Below are 21,244 nucleotides of genomic sequence, written 5' to 3'. Positions count from 1 at the left end.
ATCACATTTGCACCCGTGGGTGCCACTGCTCTCTCCCAAGAGACTGAAGAACTCGGCCCCTTGCCTGTTTGGTGCTGCAAGTCCCGGCACGGTAGCCAGACCCATGCCCTCCCTCCAACTGCCAGCAGCAGCAGCAGCAACCCCAGGGGATGGGTGGGGGCTGAGAGTTAAGTAGGGGAAAGGTGGAGGCCCAGCCAGCCAGATTTCCGGAGGGGCCATGGCTGAGGCCCCTCCCTTTGGGCAAGGGTACAATAATTGGGGCCAGCCAGCTAATGCTTTCCATCCTGGTTTTAATTGGGGCAGAGAAAACTGGGGAAGGAGAGAGGAAGGAAAAGAGGCCTCTGGCGGTTTAGACTTTCAAAGGAAGGGGTAGCAGCTTTGAGGGAGGGGAGAACCTGGATTCTGAGACAAGTTTGCAGGCTGAATAGGAGCTGTCTGCAGTCGGCCTGAACTTTGCTCCTCTCTTTAGCTGGCAACCCCACCTCCCTGGACAGCAGGGGAACAAAGAGTAGCCAAGGAGCTGTTTCTGCTGGTACACAGAATGTGGAAGAAAGAGGGAGCCTCCTCCCTGGCAACTGAACTCTCTCCATGCGTACTTCAGGATCTGAGTTGGGAGCATTCCTCGTAGTTGGCATTTGGCCTTACTAAATGGAATGACAAATACTAGCTTGTGGAAGTCTCTAATTACTTGAGAGATGGTTTAAGGACAGACCTTGGCCTCCTGGGAGTTAGTGCATCAATTTCTGCCTGGACAGGCCAGAGCCTGGCCTTCGCTGCCAGTGGCAGCCAGAAGGATGGGGGAGAAAGCCAAGACAGGAAGAGGGGAGGACAGAAAGGGAAAAGAGGAAATTGTGAAGCCACAACAAGGGGTGGCCCATTAAACTGAGACTACCTATATATGCACAGGGTAAACTGGGGCAGCAACTTCAGCACAAAAGAGGTTCTGGCTTGTTTTATTGTCATTTAAAAACAACTTTTAAAACACGATTATCTCTGCCAAAAAACCCCAAAGATGACAACCAAGGAAACAGGACCATGTGACAGTTCTATGGAACGTTGTCTCTCAGACTCCCTAGGGCTCTGGCCCAGCTTGAGGTGCCAACCTCAGGCCAACACAAGCCTCCAGGACACACCAGGTGGGGCTGCGGTCTCCCTCTCAGGTTCCTTCCTGAACCCTTCTGGCATTTGCCCCATGGAAAGAAATAGGCAGCCCAGCATTGTCACAGATGCCCATTTCATACGGGTGTATGGAGAGTAACTATAAAATGCCTGTTCAGGGTAAATCAAGACCTAAAGGGGGTTGGCAGAAGGGACACCAGCATCCTTGTCTTTCCTCTCATCCTTGTCTCTCTGGCCAGCTGCCCCTTTGCTATTTCTCTTCTTGGTTTAAATAGCTCTTTGGGAGGCTGAGGGAGGGGGCAGGGACCTGAGGACTTCCACCACAGTCCAGGTTTTGCACAGCCTCTGGCTTCAGTGGGAACCCAAGTATTGGTGGGAGCAGCAGTGTGATGGGGCTGGAGGCCCCAGGGAGGGGGGAGGAGGGACTGGGGGCTGCATGGCAGCTTATCAGGCTTCCCACCAGGTGAGTTTTGGGATGGAGAGAGAGGATGTTTCCCCTACTATCTCCCCAGCCCCTATTAAACCTTTGATTCACCAAGGAGGAGAGGGTAGTCCAACTAGGAGTGGGATGGGAGCACGAGACTCAGTCACTGTCAGACCCCACTGCAGAGGACCCTTTCCGTTTCCGCTTGGTGGGCTTCGGTTTTGTGTCTTCTTCCTCCTGGAAGAGATTGAAATGAGAGGGAACATTAGCCTGATAGCTGCTGCCCCAACGCCACCTGCACCGCATGCTCATTTTCCTGTGCACTGGCTAGGGGGTCTCACTGAGGCACTGCTAGAACCAGACTCTTCTTCCGTGTTGGGGGGCTGTGTGGCATTCTTTCGACTCCGGGGGCTGGAGAGAGCTGCTTTTCGCCGGCTCTTGGGTGGCTTGGTGGAAGAGTCCTCATATTCCTCTGCCAGGGAGAAGAGGTCGCTGAACCTGAGGGAAGGGAGAACAAGCTCTCAGAGCGGGCCCCTCTGACTTCCTTCCCATCTCCTCTGCCCCATGCCCGCAGGGTCTCTTATTTCTCTTCAACTCCACGGTCTTTCTGGTCATTAAGTTTATGTCCCCCTCCCCTAGGCCTTCTCCCACTATATCCCAAGGAGCCTCACTTCATCTTGTGGGCTTCGTCACAGCTCGCCTGGACGTGCTGCAGAGCCTGGAGAATTGGGGTCTGGCTAAAAACTAGAGGGGGGAGGGAGGGACAGTAGGGAAGGAAGAACAGTCAGATATCTGAGAGCGTAACAAGCGGTACCCAGGGGTGATTTTCTCCCGCCCTTGCTCCCACCAGGCTCTAGGGGTGGTCTGAGCCAGGGCAGCACCAGGCATGCTAGATTCAGGGAGGGCTGGCAAGCATACAGTTCTGCTTAGTGTTGGTCAGGTTGAGACGCAGGTTGTCCAAGTGCTCCAGGATCTGCTCCAGAGTCAGCTGGGCCAGCTTGCTGCTGGAGCTCCTCAGGCTGCAGAGAAGTCACAAGAACCAGATTCTGAGCTCCAAGTGAGGGTTCGAGGAGTGCAAGACACTCTCCCACACCAGGGTCCCTCCTGAAGACAGAGGCAGCCCATACAGGGAGGGGACAGAGGGTTGGGAGAGGTGGAGTGGGATCAGGAAGGTGGGCTAGAATAGGGACTAGGCACAGGGCACTAGGAAAAGAGGGGAAAGGGCCACAATAGTCGTGCTTGCCATGTAGCATCAGACCACTAGGTGTCACCCACAAGCCAGACAGGGACAGCATAGGCTGCTCTGGGGATGGCCTGTGGACAGCAGCAGCCTGGCCTGGAGGGTCCCAAAGGGGCCACTCCCACCTCTGCCTCTTGCGTGGGAGGCTGTTGTTCTTGATGAGCAGGGACTTGATGTGCTCGGCCAGCAGCTCATCGTGCTTCATGCACCAGTGTCGCAGGATGCTGGTGGTGAACTGGTCGTCAGGGTGGCAGGGCCGGCTCAGCACCATCTTTACCATCTCCTCGCTGGGCCTGGGGGTGTGAGGGGGCGATGGGCACCCTGCTCACACAACTGGCCTCAGGAACCTCCAGATCTCTCCCATGTACTTATTTCCTAAACCTCAGCCTTCCCCACCCCTGCCCCACCCAAGTCCTGCTGCAGCTTCCTCCTCTCACATCCCTCTCCATGTTCTCTCTGGGCCAAGGAATGCCTGGTTTCATCCTCTGCAGAAGCCAGGGGACAAGAAGTGAGATTCTTTAGTTTCTGTGGTAGTAGAAGGTACCTGTATGTATGTGGGGAAGGAAGCCCCCAGACCTCCCCCCTTTTGCCCAAAACAGTCAGGAAATGGGCCAGGGAGGCAAAAGGACAGCAGGTAGTGTGTGAACACTGCCCCCCCCCCCAGCTGTTAGCCACCCTGGTATCCAGCCCAGGGAAGGCACAGGGTGAGGGCTGGGAAGTCACAGTCCCCACATAGCCCTCCAACCTTCCCACTTCCTTTAGGATGCTCTGTACCATTCTAGTCTCTCAGGCAAGAGAGGAGAAAAGGTGAAAGAAAGACAAGAAGGTAGGAAGGAAAAGATGCACAGCTGTTGCACCATTTATGTGGGGCTGTTGCAAAAAAGCCTGGTAGAGCCTTGGCCCAAGCACTGGAGTCTTGGGTTCGATTCCCAGTCAAGGGCACATACTTGGGTTGCAGGTTTGATCCCCAGCCCTGTATGGAGTGTGTGCGGGAGGCAACCAATGGATGTGTCTATCTCACATCAATGTTTCTCTCTTTCCCCCTTCCACTCTCTCTAAAAAATCAACGGAAAAAATATCCTCTGGTGAGGATTAACAACAAAAAGTGCTGTGATGGAGGGAGGGGCCTCTCCGCCCAACCCCACCCAGTAGGGAGCACAGCAGGTTGAGGAGGAAGGTGGTGTGTGATTCTTCTGCTCTGACCCTTCCTCCTCTTAGATTAGCAGAGTGGTGGCCTCAAGAGCCTGGGGGAGGGGAGCAGAAGTCACCGGGATTAGAACTACTGTGGCAGCAGGAAACAGGGATGTCCGGTCCCCACCTCTCAGGGCAGCTCCTGGTGGGCAGGGGGGTAAAGTCTAGAGGAAGCCCAGATCTCAGGGGAGCTGCTTATTTGTAAATCACTTTGGGGGAAGGACAGAATAAGCCCATGTCAACAATAGTTTTGAAAAAACATGGCCAAAGGGGAAGGACCAAAGCCCTTGATTCAGCAGCATCTCTTGGTAGGTTGGACAGGGGACTCTTCAGCTCCTGGGGTAGAACTCACTTCTCTCTCCGGAGCTGAAGAAGAAGGCAGGACAATGCCTCTGGATGCTCTGTGGAGAAAGGGTAAAGGCCATTCAGAGGAATGCATAGTTCCAGGAAGACATCATGGCACCTCTCCCATCCCCCAACCAACAGCTGACTGGGAGAAGCAAAAACAATCTTCAGGAGTCAGGAAGAACAATCCCCTACCCATTCCTGTAAAAACTGAGCCCCAGCCCAGCACCTGGCTCAGAATGGGCCTGCAGGACTCAGCTAAGAGCAGAAATAACTGACTGGGAGCCTGCCCTTCCACAAGGCGCTTCAGTGGGAAGGGGAACAGTGAGTCTGGGCTCATCTAGAAGTCTAGAAGCCTCAGCATTGCCCCAGCCAGACTAGGAGTGTCCCATCACCATGCTCCCTACCCACAACCCTACTCACCCTTGTATTTGAGGTGCTGCAAAATAGGGATGATGGTCTCTAGGGGTATGTTGTGGGCCAGGAAGAGCTGCCAGGCACAGTACTGCTCAAAGGTTTCCCAGTCTAGGCTTTGGACTGTGAGAGACAGTGAAGAGACATTTATTCTTTCTCTTTCTCTCCCTGCCTCCCTCTCTTCCCCTAACAACCAGCATCCCACTCCTAAGCCTACAGATACTTTTCCTTTCCACAAAAAGCATATTTCCAAAGCCTTCAGATAACTTCTGTAGCCCCAACAGCCCTGAGGCTGGAGGGCATCTTTCCATTTTACAGAGCAAGAAAGAGATTCAGAGAGATTTGACCCAAGACCACACATCAGGGTGGAGTGCCATTCTATCCCATTCTCAGCCCCAGAACCAGCTCTCCTGTTTCTATTATACACAGGGCTGCCACTCCCTCTTCTCCCAGGGTTCCTAAAGGGTCTGCTTACTTACTGAGTATATTGAGGACTGAGTCTTTTCGAAACATGACCAGGTTCCCCATCATCACATGGCAGACCAGCTCCTGGAGCTAAGGAGGAAGAGGAGAAGGAAGAAGGCATAACCCATCGATTCTAAAAGAGGCCGGGAAGCTAGTATGGAAGGAGAACAAGGAGGGCTCATATGGGGGAAAATCAGAGGAAGTGAAAGCCTAGTTTTTAAAAGGACAGAGAGGAAATGGCATATGATGGATGCTAGTGACTCTGAAGGATAAAGGAGTCTGGGAAAGAAGCAATAGGCCTGAGTGGTAACCACAGGCCTATTTGGGGCAAAAATAGTTAAGTAAAACCACCTTTCACACCTTGAGGCAAGAAAATGGGCAATTTCTCTAACCTGGCCATAGTCAGGGCCTCTGGCGCATCCCAGCCTGTACCGAAGGAGGGAAGGGCCATGGGAGGCTGAGCTCTGGATTACAGGTGTGGGGGAAACCAAAGCAAAGGAAAGACTCTTGAGTATTAAGCTTCTTCCTCTATGGATGGGACAACCGAGTGGAGAGGAAGAACAGAAATGGGACCTCGTTCAGGCCTGAAAATGGACATAAGCAAAGCTATAGCTTCTTGGGGAGTATGCATGGTGGAAAGGTCAAACAGAAATGGTGTGACAATGTTCATCCTGGGTCAAGGGGGAGGCTGGTTGAAAGAAAAAACAATCCCCTCACTTTCCTTGTGGAACAGAAGTGCCCAAAGAATATAGAGAAGGGGAACCGCCCTGGGGGACTGCCAGCCCACCCTGCCTCTCTGGGGCTCTGCTTTCCTCCTAGCCCCATGGGGTAAAGTGCACACAGCGGCAGCCAAAAGCAGCTCGGATTCTCCGTCTGCAGGCCTGGTAAGAAGCAGAAGCCCCGATTTACAGTCCTGCCTCCCACACCTCTCGGGATGACAACTCGATGTTCACCTGTGCAGAGTCAATAACAGCCACAATCATGTTCAGCAGCTCCCCGCTCCGCAAGGTCTCATCTGGAAACTGGAGAGAAAAAAAGGGAAACTAGGGCAGGATTCCAGGACACACTCCTTGGCTTTCACCTCATAACCCATTCCCCTGCCTTACCACAGCTTAGGGGGTGGCTGGATTAACTAGACACAGGGTCCTAACAGAAATCCCTAAACAAAGACCCAACAGCTATGAAGCTGGGAACCTAACCACTGAGAACTGGATTGTGTTATGTGCGTGGTTGTGTGTGTGTGTAAGGAAAGGAATGGGAGCTAAGCAGAGACAAAGCGAGAGCCAAAAGGGATTGGACATGATGGTTTATTCTGTGTAGCAACAGAACACGTGTTTGCATTTCCGGCAGCAAAGAAATCCAATCTATTCTGACCCTTGGCCAAAGAAGAGAAGGTGTAGAGAGTAGGTGGATGTTCAGGGAGTATTTGGGGTGGGCAGGACCCCTACTGGAGAAACTAGTTCACCAGGGAAGGAGCAGAGAAGGAAAACTACCATCTGCTGGGCATCTGCACCCCTCCTCCCTCCAGTTTTGGCTGAAATCACAGTTCCTCCTGTCATGCGCACACCCTGTGCCATGATTTCCCAGTTCCTGTGAACTTTCACCAGAGGAGGAAGAGCTGATACCTCCTTGTATGTCCCAGTTCCTAGAGAAGACTGTGAGTGAGCTGGGGGAATGAAAGTTGTCTCCACCAGAGGCCCTGGTCTTTGGGAACAATTAGAAAGAATCCAAGAGTGATCCAGCAGCTGGCAAGAGGGCTGAGATCTGTGAATGTGAATCTGGATGGGGGACCCACCCTGGGTCCAGAGGATGGGGCCAAAGCTACAAAGCCAGATATATAGGCCCAGATCCCAACTCACACAACAAAGCACAGGTTAGAAACTTGGGAGCTTCTAGACATTTTAAAATCTTTAATAAAGAGGTTGAAGGTGGGGACAGCTGTGGTATGGGAAGAAATGGCTCATCAAGGCCAGTGGGGTGGGTAAAGGAGGGTCAGCATTGTGTGCAATGAGATGGGGCACACTGCTACCCCATCCCCATGGATAGGGGCAAGCACTGACCTCTGTGTAGATGGAGGGTGTGAGGTGGCACAGCAGTCGCACGTCGTCCTCCTGGCAGGCCTTCATGTCCATCATTAAGCAGGTGTGCAGATCACCCAGCTGGGTGGCCTGGGCAAATGACTCGTACAAGTTCATCTTCCCTGCGGCGGCTTTGCTGCAAGACCAGTTGAGCCTAAGCCAGCGCCCAACCTCAAACATCCCACAAGTAGGTTCCCATTAGAATCCTTTTGCTATCTCAGATGCCTGGGGCTAGTCTATTTCATGGCTCTCCCCTGCCTCCCCAAGAGCTTGATAGTTTATGGGAACTAGGAGACACTCTTCTTTCTCCCTATCCTTCCCCAGTGCTCTAGACAGGGCTCTGACTACAATTAGTAAGCTACTAAGTGATGAGAGTCAAGAACAGAAGAAAGAGGGCTCTGGTCAGGCTACAGAAACCTTTCTTTCCTGCTTTCTGGACTCTGAGCAATGAGGACAATAACACATGGAGACCCCTACCTCACAACACATACAAAACTTAACTCAAAACGGATTATAGGCCTAAATGTAAAAGCTAAAACTATATACTTCTTAGAAGAATAGATAAGCATAAATCTTCATGACACCAAAAGCACAAGTGACAAAAGAAAAAATAAACTGGACTCTTCAAAATTTAAAACTTTTGTGTTTCAAAGGATGCCATAAAGAAAGTGAAAAGATAACCCACAGAATGGGAGAAAATACATGCAAACCATATATTTGATAAGGAACTTGTATTCAGAATATGTAAAGAACTGTTAAAAATCAACAATAAAGAGGACAAATAACCTAATTAAAAAATAGGAACAAATTTGAACAGATATTTCTCCAAAGAAAATATGTAAATGCAAAAATAATTAATTAAAAAAAAAGAAAAGATGCAAATGCCCAATGAGCACATAAAAATATGCTCAACATCATTAGTCATCAGGGAAACAAATTAAAACCATAATGAAATACCACTTCACACTCATTAGGATCAAAAAGCCAAACAATAAGAAGTGTTGGGGAAGCATGTGGAAAACATAGAACTCACACACATTGCTGACGGAAATGTAAAATGGTTGCAGTCACTTTGGAAAATAGTTTGGCAGCTCCTCACAAATTTAAAACTAGCATTACTATTTAACCCAGCAATTCCATTCCTAGGTACATACCCAGGAAAACTAAAGCCGTATGTCCACCCACAAATTTGTACATGAATGTTCACAACAGCTCTATTCACAACAGACAAAGAAGTGGAAACAACTGCAACGTCCACCACTGAGTGAATGGCTAATACAAAATGTGGAGTATTACTCAGCCATAAAAAAGGAATAAAGTACGTTACGTGCTGCAACGGGGATAAACCATAGAAACAGTAATGTTAAGTGAAAAAAAGCCAGGCACAAAAAAATCACACATTGTATAATTCCATTTATACGAAATATCCAGAATAAGTAAATCTACAGACAGAAAGCAATCAGTGGTTACTAGTGCTGGGAAAAGGGAGAATGGGAAAGCGACTGCCAAAGGGTACAGGCTTCTTTTTTGGGGGATAAAAATGCTATTAGATAGTAATAGTGGTACAACTTTGTGAATATGCTAAAACCCACTGAATTGTACTTTAAAGTTGTTATTTAGCCCAGCTGGTGTGGTTCAGTGGTTGAGCATTGACGTAGGATCCAGGAGATCGCGATTTGATTACTAGTCAGGGCACATGCCCAGATTGCAGGCTTGATCCCCAGTCGGGGGTGTGTGGGAGGCAGCCCATCAATGACTCTCTCATCATTGGTGTTTTTTCTCTCTCTTCTTTTCTCTCTCTAAAATCAATAAAGCTATATACTTTTTAAAAAAAGTTGTTATTTAATAAAAGAGAACACATGGAAGGCCCTGGTGATAACAGACAAGGGTGGGGGAATCAGCCTATGGCAGGAGAGAGGCTCTCTAGGATGCTTCCTGACCCCTTCTTTTTTTTTTTTTAAAATCCTCACAGGAGGATATTTTTCCCATTGCTTTTCAGAGTGGAAGGAAGAGGGAGAGAGAGAGAAACATCCATGTGAGAGAGACACATCGATTGGTTACTCCTGCATGTGCCCGTATGGGGGCCAAGCCTGCAATCGAGGTATGTGCCCTTGACCAGAATCGAAAGCAGGACCCTTTAGTCCACTGGCCGATGCTCTAACCACTGAACCAAACCAGCTAGGGCCTGACCCCTTCTTAAATGTGGGGACCATACCCACCTGGCCCTTAGGTAGTAGAGCAGGTGGTAGCCAATCTTGGGCTGCTTCTGATATAGCTCGGAGAGAAGGTCCAGAAGCAGAGAGAAACTGCTGTTGTCTTCCTGCATCTGGCATAGGTTCCTGGAGGTGGAAGATGGGAAGAAGGGAGCACAGCTTACCTTGGGCAGACTCTCCTATGGAGCTTCTGGGGAGGCTTGGTCTGTTTGTGCTCACTGCATACCCCTTCCTTCCCGGAAAGGGGGTCCCATCACCCCAGGACAGAAGCATGTGTGCTATGGGAAGGATGGAGGGCAGAGCAGTGTCTCCTACAGCTGGATGCTTACCTAAATATTAGGTATAGAGGCTTCCCCACAGATTCCTCCAGGGACCTATAAGAGGAAGGTGATATATGAGAGTTCATGTCAGTGGAGAGGGTGGACTACAAGTAGACGTTGTGGAGGACCAGCTTGAGGCAAGATGCCAGCCTGATGCTTTCCTAACTAAAGGTAAATGTCCTCCAGAGGCTTGGTCACAGAGAAAACAGGTTCACAACATGGGACTACATCTGGGTTGTCATCGTCATTGAAAGTGAGATTCCTGCCCTTCAGGGAAGATCCAGGGAAGGTCCGATCCCACCTGAAGCAGCAAGGGAAGGGCGCACAGGGCACATAACGCCTCAGTATGCTTGGCTTTCAGCAGGGAAAAATAAATCCTTGTTTAAATGACTTAGTACATACAAAAATAAAATCAGTTGAACAGATTATTTTTGTCAAGTCCCCAGCAAGGTGCCTCTTGGATTTGGGCTATAAGAGCACACTTCTGGCTGCTAAAGGCCCAGGGGATCAGAAAGATGAGCCTTACTCCTCCGTGACCTCCTCGGGAAGCACCTCCCCTCGGAAGTGGGCCTTGAAGAGCTCCTGTAGGCAGGATGCAAGGACAGACAGCTGCTCTGAGTCAAAGTCTTCCTGGGTGGTGAGACAAGGGATAGGATATCACCATCAGACTCAAGCCTTACTGTCCCTACTACCCAGACTTATCAGCTTCCACATCCAGGATTAACCAGCCCCTCCCCGCAGAAGAGGGGACCCACTGGGCAAGGGGAAGGAGGCAGTCAGCTGCCAGGGGGGCTTGAAGCTGTGCAGGCTGGGCTGCTTCCTCCCTAAGGTGATGGGTTCCATCTTACCTCCAGGACCTGGTCCACAATTTCCTGCATGACCTCACACTGGGCCTCTGTATCACTGCAGTGCAGAAGTGATAGGAAATCTCAGGGACATAAATGATAGCAGAGGGCAGGACAAACACCCACAACAGCAAGCTCACTCTCACGCACAGAGACAAAACAAAGGAGCTCTGTGTGAATCCGGGCTTGTGTGGGGAGGATTGGGGTAGAATTTGCTGCTCTCCAGGCAGAGGCCCTAAAGAAGCAAAATCCCCACAATCTTGCTTCAAAACTCATATGCTCAGAACATAAGGAATGAGAATATACAGAGTGAGAACCTGGGATGCTGGGGAATGAGACTGCCTCACTCTCAGTCCACCCCCCCCCAATATAAACTGCAGAAGGCATCTCTCATGCAGCTTCAACTACCTCTCCATACACCTACTATGTCACCAGATACAGAGCCCGGGGCTGGATGTCTGGGGGCTGAGAAATGGGGTGCACCTACCTGCCCTTCTGTAGCTGGAGTACTTTGTCCCTTAGGGACTCATCCAGCTGGTCAAGGTAAGGGGTGATATCAACTGGCTCCTCCACAACTGTCTCCTTGATAGGGTGGAAGCGAAACTCTCTCTTCTTTCCTGAAGGGAGTGATTTGGGAAAGAAGCCACTTTGCCCAGACACCAGCAACAGAGACAGCCCCTCTGAACAACCTGTCCCTCCTCACACGTGCACTCAGCCCTGTGAGTGCCTGAAGCATTTCCCCGAATGTGTGCATGCCCTAGCCCTGAGGAGCAAACAAGGCCAGGGACCACTTCTTTTTTCCCCTCCAGATCCAGTGCCAAGTGCAGGGCTCCGCACCCTAGTCTCAGCCAGTACCCGTTAACAAAATTAACTCACAGAGGCAAAGGTGATAGAGAAACTGGGGAGAGGCTGCACCTATCAATGGGTCCTCCCGAGTTGACACACCCTGAACGACCCTTGCTTCTAGCCTCACCTTTGCTGTTGAGATCCTCCTCATCATCACTAAAGGCTGCTTCTGCATTGTCATAGCAACTCTCATCCTTGTCTGACATATGGTTGTCCATCTCCATGGAAACTGGCTCCTCAATTTTGACTTGGGAAAGAAAGATAAGGCATTTGATTACCTCCTATGTCCTCACACTTAGAAAAGAGGAGACTGAAGGGCAAGTGAGAGAATAAGGAGTTCGTGACCTAAATGTAATATGAACACTGGAAGGATAAAGGTCTTACCCTCCCAACCCTCTGAGACTTGCAGGGGGACTCTGCCAGGAATAAAGTAGCACAGGCCATGACTCCTCTGTGCTTAGCTCAGATCAGAGAGTAGACAAGACCAAGGTCAGTCCTAAGTACTCTTTAACTTAAAACCAAGTTGGGAAGTTTTGCTTGGCTTAACCCCTCCCCTCAAACAAAAAGTGTTTGTGTGTCTGGAATTGGGAGCAAGATTTGAGACCCAACATGACAACCTTTCTCCAAGGCCAGGGCCCTGGCTGGGAAAAGATGGACAAGATTAAAGTAAGGTAAACACATTCCATGAACTTATCTACCTACTGCAGACAGACAGGTTAATAAGAGGAAAAATAGGAGTTCAGAGAGGAAGAGAGATTAGCGCAAGTCAGATAAAATTAGATGAAAAGGCTCTGACTGGGTAATTTAGTCGGTTAGAGCAACGTCCTGATAGGTTGTGGGTTCAATTCCCAGTCAGAACACACACAAGAATCAACCAATGAATGCATACTTAAGTGGAACAACAAATCAATGCTTCTCTCTCTCTCCCTTCCTCTTTCTTTAAAGATCAATAAAAAGATTAGAAAATATTAGATGGAGAGGGAGAGCCTAGGAAGACAATGAAGATGAGTAAGAAGAGAAGTAGGGAAGGAAAAACAAATAGACAGTGTCAGAGAGGTAGAGAGCTGCACAGGTATACCTAAACAGGGGTTCTAGTCTGAGAGCCCTGAATGTCTCCGTTGCTCTTCTGAAGCAAAGGACAGAACTGGAGGGTTCCATACCTTCCACAGGTGGGCTGGGTGAACTGCAGAACTCAGGAAACTTCTCCCTCAGCATTGCCCGCAGCTCCTTATCCAATTTAGGGTTGTCAAACAGGGGAGCCAAATGCCTAACAGAAAACATGAATGAAGATCAACATCAGAGCTCCTTCACTTCTAACTCTACATGGAGGTCAAGGGGTAGGTCAAAGCCCAATCAGTATGACTGGGCTATCTAGTCAGATCCTTAGAAAGGGTCACCAGGGGACAAGGAAGGCATCTGAAGCCCTTTATACTATGATGGCAGGAGAAACATTCCTCTGAGTCAAGAGAACATATGCCTAGACTTCTGAGGTGGAGCCAGTACTTTTTATACCTCTCAAAGTAAAGGGTCAACAGTTGTATGGCAGTATCTGGATGTGCCTGACCTAGTGAGAAATGGGAAAACCCTTCCCTCTCCCCACAGACATAGAAAGTCCTTACGCCAACACCCGTTTCTCCACAATGTGGTTGAGGGAGGAAAAGACACCCTGCCGTACATGGCCCTCCAGTGGTGGATAGAAGTTGGGAATGATCTGGAAGGGAAGAAGCGAGGGAGAGAATGAGCATGGGATCTAAATAGCTGCTTTAAAAAAATACTTGTATGAAACATTTCACGAATTTGCCTGTTAACCTTGCATAGGGGCCATGTTAATCTCTGCATCGTTCCAATTTTAACCTTATGTGCTACTGAAGAGAGCACAAGCTGCTTTGGTTTTGGTCAAGGACCAAGAGAGAGTATGGTCCCAGAAAGGGCTAGAATGTTCCTGACTATTCCAGGTGCTAAAATGGGAAACTTACTGGACCTGGCTGCTCCTCAGGGAGACTAGAGTCTATGTTAAGTCACCATCCCTAAGGTTGAGAAACCTCACGGAGACATGGAAAGACCCAACTGGAGTCGACGATGGGGATAAAAGAAATATTTACTAACTTGGAGGATGAGACCTACGACCACGTCTGCTCCCAATCAAGGGGCACTGGGAAGACCTATTCACTGACAGAGAAGATTACAGGGAACTCACACTTAACTGCTCAGCCAGGCAAGAGGAGAAAAGAGGGTGGTGGCACTTACACGGCACATGAAGTCCAGGAGTGTGGCAGTGATGGCTGGGTGGGGCTTCATGGAGTGATGCATGACCAGAATGGCTGGCTCTGGAGAATGTGGAATTAAAGAGACCCCTATATTAGAGAGTCTGTTCCTAGCTCCATAAACCAAACGATCAATATATATGAATGGTTCCAGAGAGCTGTGTCTATCCCTGCCCCCTATTCCCACTGAGCAGATCCAAAACCAGACAACCCCCCAAACAGCCGGTAGGCATCTCCCTCCTTGTCCCCAGTACTCAGGAGGAGGGAGATAACAGGAGAGGAGAAGTGGGATGTGGTACAGCCATTTCCTCTGCAGAGATCCCTCCACCCCCACCCTGAAATCTAAGCATCAGGCTGCAGGGAAAAGAGGGTGGAGTACTGCTTGGCCTCATCAAAGCAACTTTCCTTCTAGGTCAAGGGAGCACTGACGAGGAACAACGGAACTGCTCCCAGATAAGCTGCCTCCACACCACACTGCTGTGTGATTTATGACTGCTATCTCTGAGACCCGGGGGTTGGGGGAGGGGGGGGTGGAGAGCGGCACTGCCTGGTCTCATTCACATACCTATGTTCATAATGCTATCCTTGTCTGGGCTAAAGAACAGCCAGTCGTAAAACAAAGCCAGCTTGGCATTAGAGGCAGCGACATTTGACTAGGAGAGAGAGGGGGAAAAAGAGGGCTAGTTTCATCAACCAGCTCCCTTTCCTTTAGAAGCCCAAGACAGATCCCAGAGCCCAAAATATTGCTCCATCTACAAAATTCATATCCTAGTGAGACAGAGTGGAACCCCCACAGAGGCGAGGGACACCCAAGTCTGTATACGTATGAGTCTCTTGTGGTCTCACCAACCCAGGGGCTGAGGCTCGGCCTGGGGTCTCACACATCCAGTAGAACACACCCTGTTCCCATAAGGGAAGACACCTGGGCCTGGGAGTCCCTGGTCACTCCTGAGCTGAGACAGCACTAGTCTGAGCCCTTGCTGGACTCTCCAGGCACATTCCTAAAGGAAAGACCCCTAGGAATAGCTTGCTGTTATATCTGAATCAGCACATTCCAAGGAACCAGTCAGATGGGGGAGCGGGAGTCCTGTCAAAAGAGGTCAGAAGGCAACTAAATGGGAGGGAACATAGAGTTTCCCACCCTGAGCATAGGAGGGAAATGCTGGGAAGGAGGTGGTTCCATCGTAAATTCACTACTTTTAGAGAAGAGAAGTATCCAAAGTTGATGCCAAAGGCATGGAAGTGAGGGTCTGAGGAGCACAAACTCTGGAAGAAGGGATGCCTAGAAACCCAGGCTTGGGGTCTGGCAGTAAAGGCATAGATAAACCTGTCCAACCCAAGCCCAGATGGGAAATAATGAGTGCAAGTAAATTTCTAGAGACTTGAAGGGAGGGCAGGTAAGGGCTGAGACATTCAAGAGGCAGACAGTGAAAGAGTCAGAGGTCGGGGACTGGGAGAATCAGGAAGATGGAAATATGGGGAACTTGAGGCAAAAGGGAACCTCAGCCTCCATGGTCCAGCCTCTCACCGTGCATGTTGTCAGCAGCCAACCAATGATGGCCCATCGGGGCAAGATATCTGAACTCAGCACTTCATTAGAAGGGTGGACAACCCCACAGATGTAGCGAATGAGGTCACAGCGCAGAGACTGACTGTCTGGAGTTGACAGGTACTGACGCTGGAACCAATCCTGGTATCGCTTTTGTTGACCAAACCGAACCTGGGGGAAGGATGTTAGAAAAGAAACTTGGAAGGGAAGGTGAGGTCTCTGGGTAGAGGAAAATGAGCACCATTCAACTCTAGGCTTGAGCCAGACCTCAATTTCTTCCCACAATTTATTCAGTAACTAGTACTGTCTCTCAAGTCTTCCCTCCTTGAGTTTAAATAAAATGCTGAAAGTCACATGCCAGTGGTGCATTAATTCTTGCCACTGACCTGATGTCACATTACTTGCAACTGCAGTCCACTTTTGGCTCCTTACTCCTATACTGGTTCCTGATTCTCCAGTCATAAGCATAATCTCTTATTTTCTTGAGCTACTTGTGAACAGCAAGCAATGTTCTTTGAGAACAAAAGCTGAGCCTGTTTACTGCTCAGCACTGCCTGAAAGCTTTCTGTTACTAAATGACTTAACATGATCATTATACAAGGTACATGCAACTTCCAAACCTTCTTGCAGTTAAGTCCTTCCCCTAAACAGACTATGTGATTACAAATAACAACACTAATTAAGAAGAAAGACCTGGCTTTCCTCTTCTATTCCCCAAATTCAACCAAAACTGAGAGCAGAAGGCTTAAACAAACAAACAAACAACAACAACAACAAAAAACACCAAAAAATATCTAGACCAACAATGTCCAAAAGAACTTTCTGCAATGACAGTGGCTACTGAATGCTTAAAATGTAGCTAGTGCAACTGAGGTACTGAATTTTTAATTTTACTTAGTTTTAACTTTAAATGAGAACACATGGCTACTGGCTACCACACGAGATAGCACAGATCAAGACAGTTCTCCTGGATGCCTTGGGAAACTGAAAGTTGGCTACAGCAGTTGTTCCCTAAGGTCAGACTGGCTGCAGAGGAGCTGTTGCCTGGAAATTCTGTTAGAAACACAGATTCTTCAGATTCTCTGGGAGAACGGGATCCAGGAAGATGTATTTTTCAGATGCTCCTCAAACAATTCTGCCATAAGTCAGCCATGTTTGGAAACGAAAAGACCAGAGCTCTTTTTCTGAGAGCTCATGGTTCACCTAGAGGAACAGTGGGTTTTCCTGAATGAACATCCTCACTCTACCCTTTTAAAGCACATTTCACACCTGTCAATTACATTAATTGTTTACAATTATTAGTTTAATGACTGTTTTAGATAGACTGGAAGCTTCACAAGAGCTGGAATTGTCTCTCTCTCATTCAGCAATGTATCCCAGTTCTTAGTGCCATGCCCAATGCCAGGCAGATCAGGGGCACCCACTTGACCAGCATTCCACCAGTCAGTACTCAATGGTGACAGACTATTAGGCTGAAGGAGGAAGCCCAGCTAGTGCCTGCAGCTTCTTCTGCTGCAATAGGTGAGCTTACCCGGGAGGTCATGAAGAGGAGTTTAGTCTCCATGTCTGGGGTTAGACGACACGCTAGGAATTTTCGGGATGTCCTTGACTGAAGAAGCTGCAGGATACCTGAACCAAGTGTAGAAGGGAAGAGAAAAGAGAGAAACTTGAGGACTAGAAAGAATAGAAGGCAGGTGGGGAACCTGGGGCAGTGGTCTTGCTCATGGGGAAATTCTAAGACCAAGAGAAGTCAAAAGCATAGGTACAAGTGGGGGTTCTAACCAGCATCTGTATGTTCTGCTCCAATGAACCACCAGCCTCAGGACCCAGGTATAATCTCTTCTACTGGTCATCCAGAGCCCTCTACTAACATTATTCCAGTTGGAAACACGGGGGAAAGTTAGGGAGGAAAATATGGGAAACCCTAGCCTCTCTTCCTGCTCCTGATTGTCTCATCACTGGGTCCTGGGATCAATGTGGAGGTGTGGCATAAGCATGAGCCCTGGAGCGAGACAGACCTGAAGCCAAACTCTGCTTCTGACACTTAATCTCCTTGAACGTAATGTTCTTTACCTGTAAATATGGAAACTAAAATATCCATCTTCAAGACATACAGGGATGTCTTGAAGATGAAATGAGCTAATATAGGGTGTCCCCAAAAAAATGTATACACAGCTTAACAGCTGATAACTCACTTTATTTTCACTCCTTTTCGGGTTTAACTGATTTGAAATAATGGGTGAAGCCAGACTAAGCTTTGAACAAAGAAAATTTATCCTAAAGTGCCACTAGACTTTTTTTATGGGGATACATAAAAGATAAAATTTACAGTAAAAAAACAGCAAGTGTCAATGAATTAAAGTCATACAAATACCGAATAAAATGATTCTTGATGTTTGCGATTCTAATTGCTTCGCATTATCAGAAATGCCTGGACCAGAACGCTCATTAGTTTGAAAAATAGGCATTGACAAAAAAATTATTCATTTCTGTAGATTCTTTTAAATTTTAAAACTGAACTATATATTAATAAACACTGACTATAATCATTCAAAGTGTGTATACATTTTTTGGGATACTCTATATACATGTGCCCAGCACACAGTAAGCACTCAAAACAACTCAGTACATGTTCAATATAAGAGCTGTACAATATAAGGTAGAACCAGGATTTTCTTCTCTTCTTTCCTGACTTTCCAGGTCCTAACCTATTGCTTTCATGTTGTGGGTGTACACACACATACATGCACGCATGCATGTTCAAAGTGGGGTGGGGAGTAAAGCTGTACAGTTATAGTTCAGCCCATAAGTTGGAACCTGGGAAGGAGAAAGGGACATGAAAAGGACCTTGTAAGAGGAGGCACATAGAGCCTCTTTCCCTTCCCCAAAGAGGATTTTGACCAAGCTGGACCCTTGGAATTCAGAGACAAGATCACTCCTGGGAGGAGCCCTCTCTTACAGGACTCATTCCAGGGCCTCTGCTGACTCAGTCTCACGAGCTGACCTCTGACTCTCCTGATGGACTCAGTGAAGCTGGAAACCGGTCATCAGCTCACCTCCTGAGCCAAACAGCTGCTGGGAGAGGGGGAGGAGAAGCGTCCCAGTTCTCTGTCTCACTTTTTCTTAGGAGTAACGACAGCTGGAGCCTGCCGAATAGGGGCTGTCTGGGAACCACATGGATTGTTCTGTAGCTCTGCCATTCCCTTATCCAGCTGTACTTGGCAGAGCCTGCTTGGTCCCAAGCTTCCTATATCTAACTGCCACAGCCTCTCCTACACACTAAACTCTGCCGTCTTGATTCAAGCAGTACACATATACAGACCTCCCACCTATCAAACATAGCACGCCCCAGCCCTTACTTACCTGTGAACTGAGGACTCAAGGCCTGAGGGTTATGAATAATATCTTTCCAAAGCAGTTCAAATTCTGGTATCCTGGCAACATTCTGAAGTAGTCTTACGAGGTCCCGGCCAATCATCAAACATTCCATGAACTTGATGGGGGTGAGGGGTTACAGGCACGAAAGAGAATAAAAACATGGACTGTTTACCTGCTGCAAGGAGGACAAAGGAACAACCTGTTCTAGGGAGGGAAGGAAAGGGCTGAAGGGATTATATGATTTCTTCAGGAACCACACGACCGGCTCCTAGCTGTTCAAAGGAAGACAGTTGGAAGTTGGGGACTGATATCAAGGATGAGAGGTTACTGCAAACTGCTGAAGCCCTTTTGGCTTTCACATTACTCTCTCACCTTCTCCCAGAATTGTTTCAATCCGGGTCAAGAGAGACTAAGATTCTAAAATGATAGGATTGGCAAACTGAGTCCCATACACTTTACCCCAAAACTCACTCAGTCCCACAGAACATTCTGTGGTAATGGAAATGACCTATATCTGTGCTGTCCAAAAGGATACCCTTTAGCCACATGTGGCTAATGAGCACTTGAAAAACGTGGCTAATTCAACTAAGAAACTGAATTTTAAAATTTTATCTAATTTAAATTTAAATTGCCACACGTGGCTAGAAGCTACTACATTCGAGAGCATAGCCCTAGAATCATTCACTCTTGGGAGATCTGATAGTGGACAATTCACAATCCCATCTGACCAGGCAATTACCCAGCTAGGTAGGTGTGGGGGTAACAGTAAGCATACAAGAATAGATTGTGTCTGTGGTATGCAAGTGTCCACAAAGCTAACCAGGAAAACCCCTAGGATGCCAGAGTAACAGGCAGCATTTCTATGATCTAGGGCCACCCCACACTAACCCCTACCCTCTTATCCTCATCTGTCTTAGAACGATGAGTCCTGTCCTGGGTTCACTTCCCTATACTGTAGTGTCCTCACCCGTTCCCGAAGCAGTGAGATGCAGAAGTCCACCTCCTTCTGCCGCAGGGCCTGAAGCTGGGCGGTCCCGTGGTGGTCGACAATCAGGCGGAGGTATGTGTAAACGGCCATGGCAATGAGGATGCTGCTCTTCAATACCCACTCCCTGCAGGGAGGGAAGACAATGGCACCTGCACGCTGTCTGCACCTGTCCACCCTCCCAATTCACCCCATACTTGGCTCCAGGACCTTAGATATGTTTGATGATTAGCACTGGAAGTAGGTTCTTAGGTTCTTTGCGCTCATGCTGTCATTATCTAGGACTATCAATTGGCAAAGGTGGGGACAACTTCCTACTACTCTACCAGGTGTCCAATAAAGATAAACACTGATGAAAGCAATTTCTCTTTACTATATAACTACCTAGCTCCCAATAAAATAATTTTGTTTGTTGACTCACTCCTTCAAACATTTACTGAGTACCTCTCATGTGCCAAACACGTGTGAGGTACTAGGGACAGAAATAAGCCATAGCTTCTACCTAATTCAGATATGAGGAAAATAATTTGTAAGTGTCCCTAAATTAGCAGTTCTTCAAATGCAGTCCAAGCACCCTGGAGGTTTCAAAACACCGTCTGAGCCCTTCTATCATCCTCCATTAGCAGCCCGCCATGCCACAAACCCTTCCCTGGCTCGCTCTCTCTCTCTCTCTCGCCACTGAGTCCATTTCCAAATGATGAGTCTCACCTGCCCTAAATCACAATCTGAAAAGAACTTGATTTTGGATGGCAAAGCCCATTTTCCTAGGAGTTTTAGAATTTCTCTGGAGAAAAGGGGGTAATGAAAGAATTGTGTTCCCTACTGCTTTAAAAAGGGTAGAAAGGCGCAATGGGGAAATTCTAAAAACTCCAATGCTGTCTCAGAGTGCAAAATTGGGGAGCTGTTTTCCCCAAGCAACTAGTTTGTAACAGCTTTGGCACCCCTGCTGGAAGGAGGGAACCAGAGGAAGACAGGGAGTTTAATTAATCCAACCAGGCAACATCCTGATTCCGGAAAAGTGCTCCAGCCACCTAATTAAGAGACTCTGGCCTTTTCCTCGCACAGAATGAAAGCAGCAGCCAAGGACACCGGGGAGGGTCCCCCTCCCTGTCTGCTACCTTTTAATTCCACAGCCCTAGAAACACTTGGGAGGGAGGGAGAGGAACGGTGTGGAAGAGGATAGTGTTAAACTTCTAGGGACTTGCACCAGAGGATGTGAGTGTTCTAGAGGACAAAAAAGGTAGGAGAGTTATCTAACACTTGTATACTGAGACTGCACTCTAACTGCCCAAATGAGGGAGATTCAGCTTTAAGGTATGGGAACAGGAGGTATCTGGCATCAGGAACAAAATGAAAAAAATCACTTTTTAGGGAGATTGCTAACAGACATGATGAATGTATCTGAATGCTGGGATGGAGTAACGAAGACAAAGAGAAAAGGGAGTCCCTCTGACAAGGACACAGACACTCTGCACAGACACCTAAGAGAAACAGAGGCCTGATAAGAAATCGCTAGGATCTCATGTGCTTTGCTATGGTACCAATGATGATGGAGGAAGTGACTCCAG

General features: G+C 48.3%; 1 protein-coding gene across 2 annotated transcripts in view; it reads right to left on the bottom strand.

Annotated features, from left to right (window-relative positions):
• Window positions 1–941: 941 nt before the first annotated feature.
• Window positions 942–21,244, bottom strand: part of INTS3 (integrator complex subunit 3) — a 37,421-nt gene continuing 17,118 nt past the window's right edge. For both annotated transcript variants that reach the window (XM_081121316.1, XM_081121317.1), the window contains exons 7-30: window positions 19,659–19,803; window positions 18,677–18,806; window positions 16,845–16,942; window positions 15,293–15,484; window positions 14,330–14,417; window positions 13,748–13,827; window positions 13,120–13,211; window positions 12,661–12,767; window positions 11,628–11,747; window positions 11,142–11,271; window positions 10,658–10,712; window positions 10,336–10,439; window positions 9,819–9,863; window positions 9,496–9,615; window positions 7,259–7,412; window positions 6,152–6,220; window positions 5,213–5,288; window positions 4,743–4,856; window positions 4,327–4,375; window positions 2,909–3,076; window positions 2,462–2,562; window positions 2,215–2,287; window positions 1,885–2,041; window positions 942–1,780 (exon numbers count right to left, since the gene is read on the bottom strand). In XM_081121316.1, coding sequence (XP_080977442.1) covers window positions 1,703–1,780; window positions 1,885–2,041; window positions 2,215–2,287; window positions 2,462–2,562; window positions 2,909–3,076; window positions 4,327–4,375; window positions 4,743–4,856; window positions 5,213–5,288; window positions 6,152–6,220; window positions 7,259–7,412; window positions 9,496–9,615; window positions 9,819–9,863; window positions 10,336–10,439; window positions 10,658–10,712; window positions 11,142–11,271; window positions 11,628–11,747; window positions 12,661–12,767; window positions 13,120–13,211; window positions 13,748–13,827; window positions 14,330–14,417; window positions 15,293–15,484; window positions 16,845–16,942; window positions 18,677–18,806; window positions 19,659–19,803 — 2,545 coding nt within the window. In that variant the 3' untranslated portion in view covers window positions 942–1,702. The remainder of the gene's footprint in view (window positions 1,781–1,884; window positions 2,042–2,214; window positions 2,288–2,461; window positions 2,563–2,908; window positions 3,077–4,326; window positions 4,376–4,742; window positions 4,857–5,212; window positions 5,289–6,151; window positions 6,221–7,258; window positions 7,413–9,495; window positions 9,616–9,818; window positions 9,864–10,335; window positions 10,440–10,657; window positions 10,713–11,141; window positions 11,272–11,627; window positions 11,748–12,660; window positions 12,768–13,119; window positions 13,212–13,747; window positions 13,828–14,329; window positions 14,418–15,292; window positions 15,485–16,844; window positions 16,943–18,676; window positions 18,807–19,658; window positions 19,804–21,244) is intronic.

Source organism: Miniopterus schreibersii, assembly GCF_964146895.1.
Source record: "Miniopterus schreibersii genome assembly, chromosome: 19".
Taxonomy (NCBI): Eukaryota; Metazoa; Chordata; class Mammalia; order Chiroptera; family Miniopteridae; genus Miniopterus; species Miniopterus schreibersii.
Note: the sequence above shows the minus strand (reverse complement) of the source record. Positions and strands in the feature narration are given on the sequence as shown.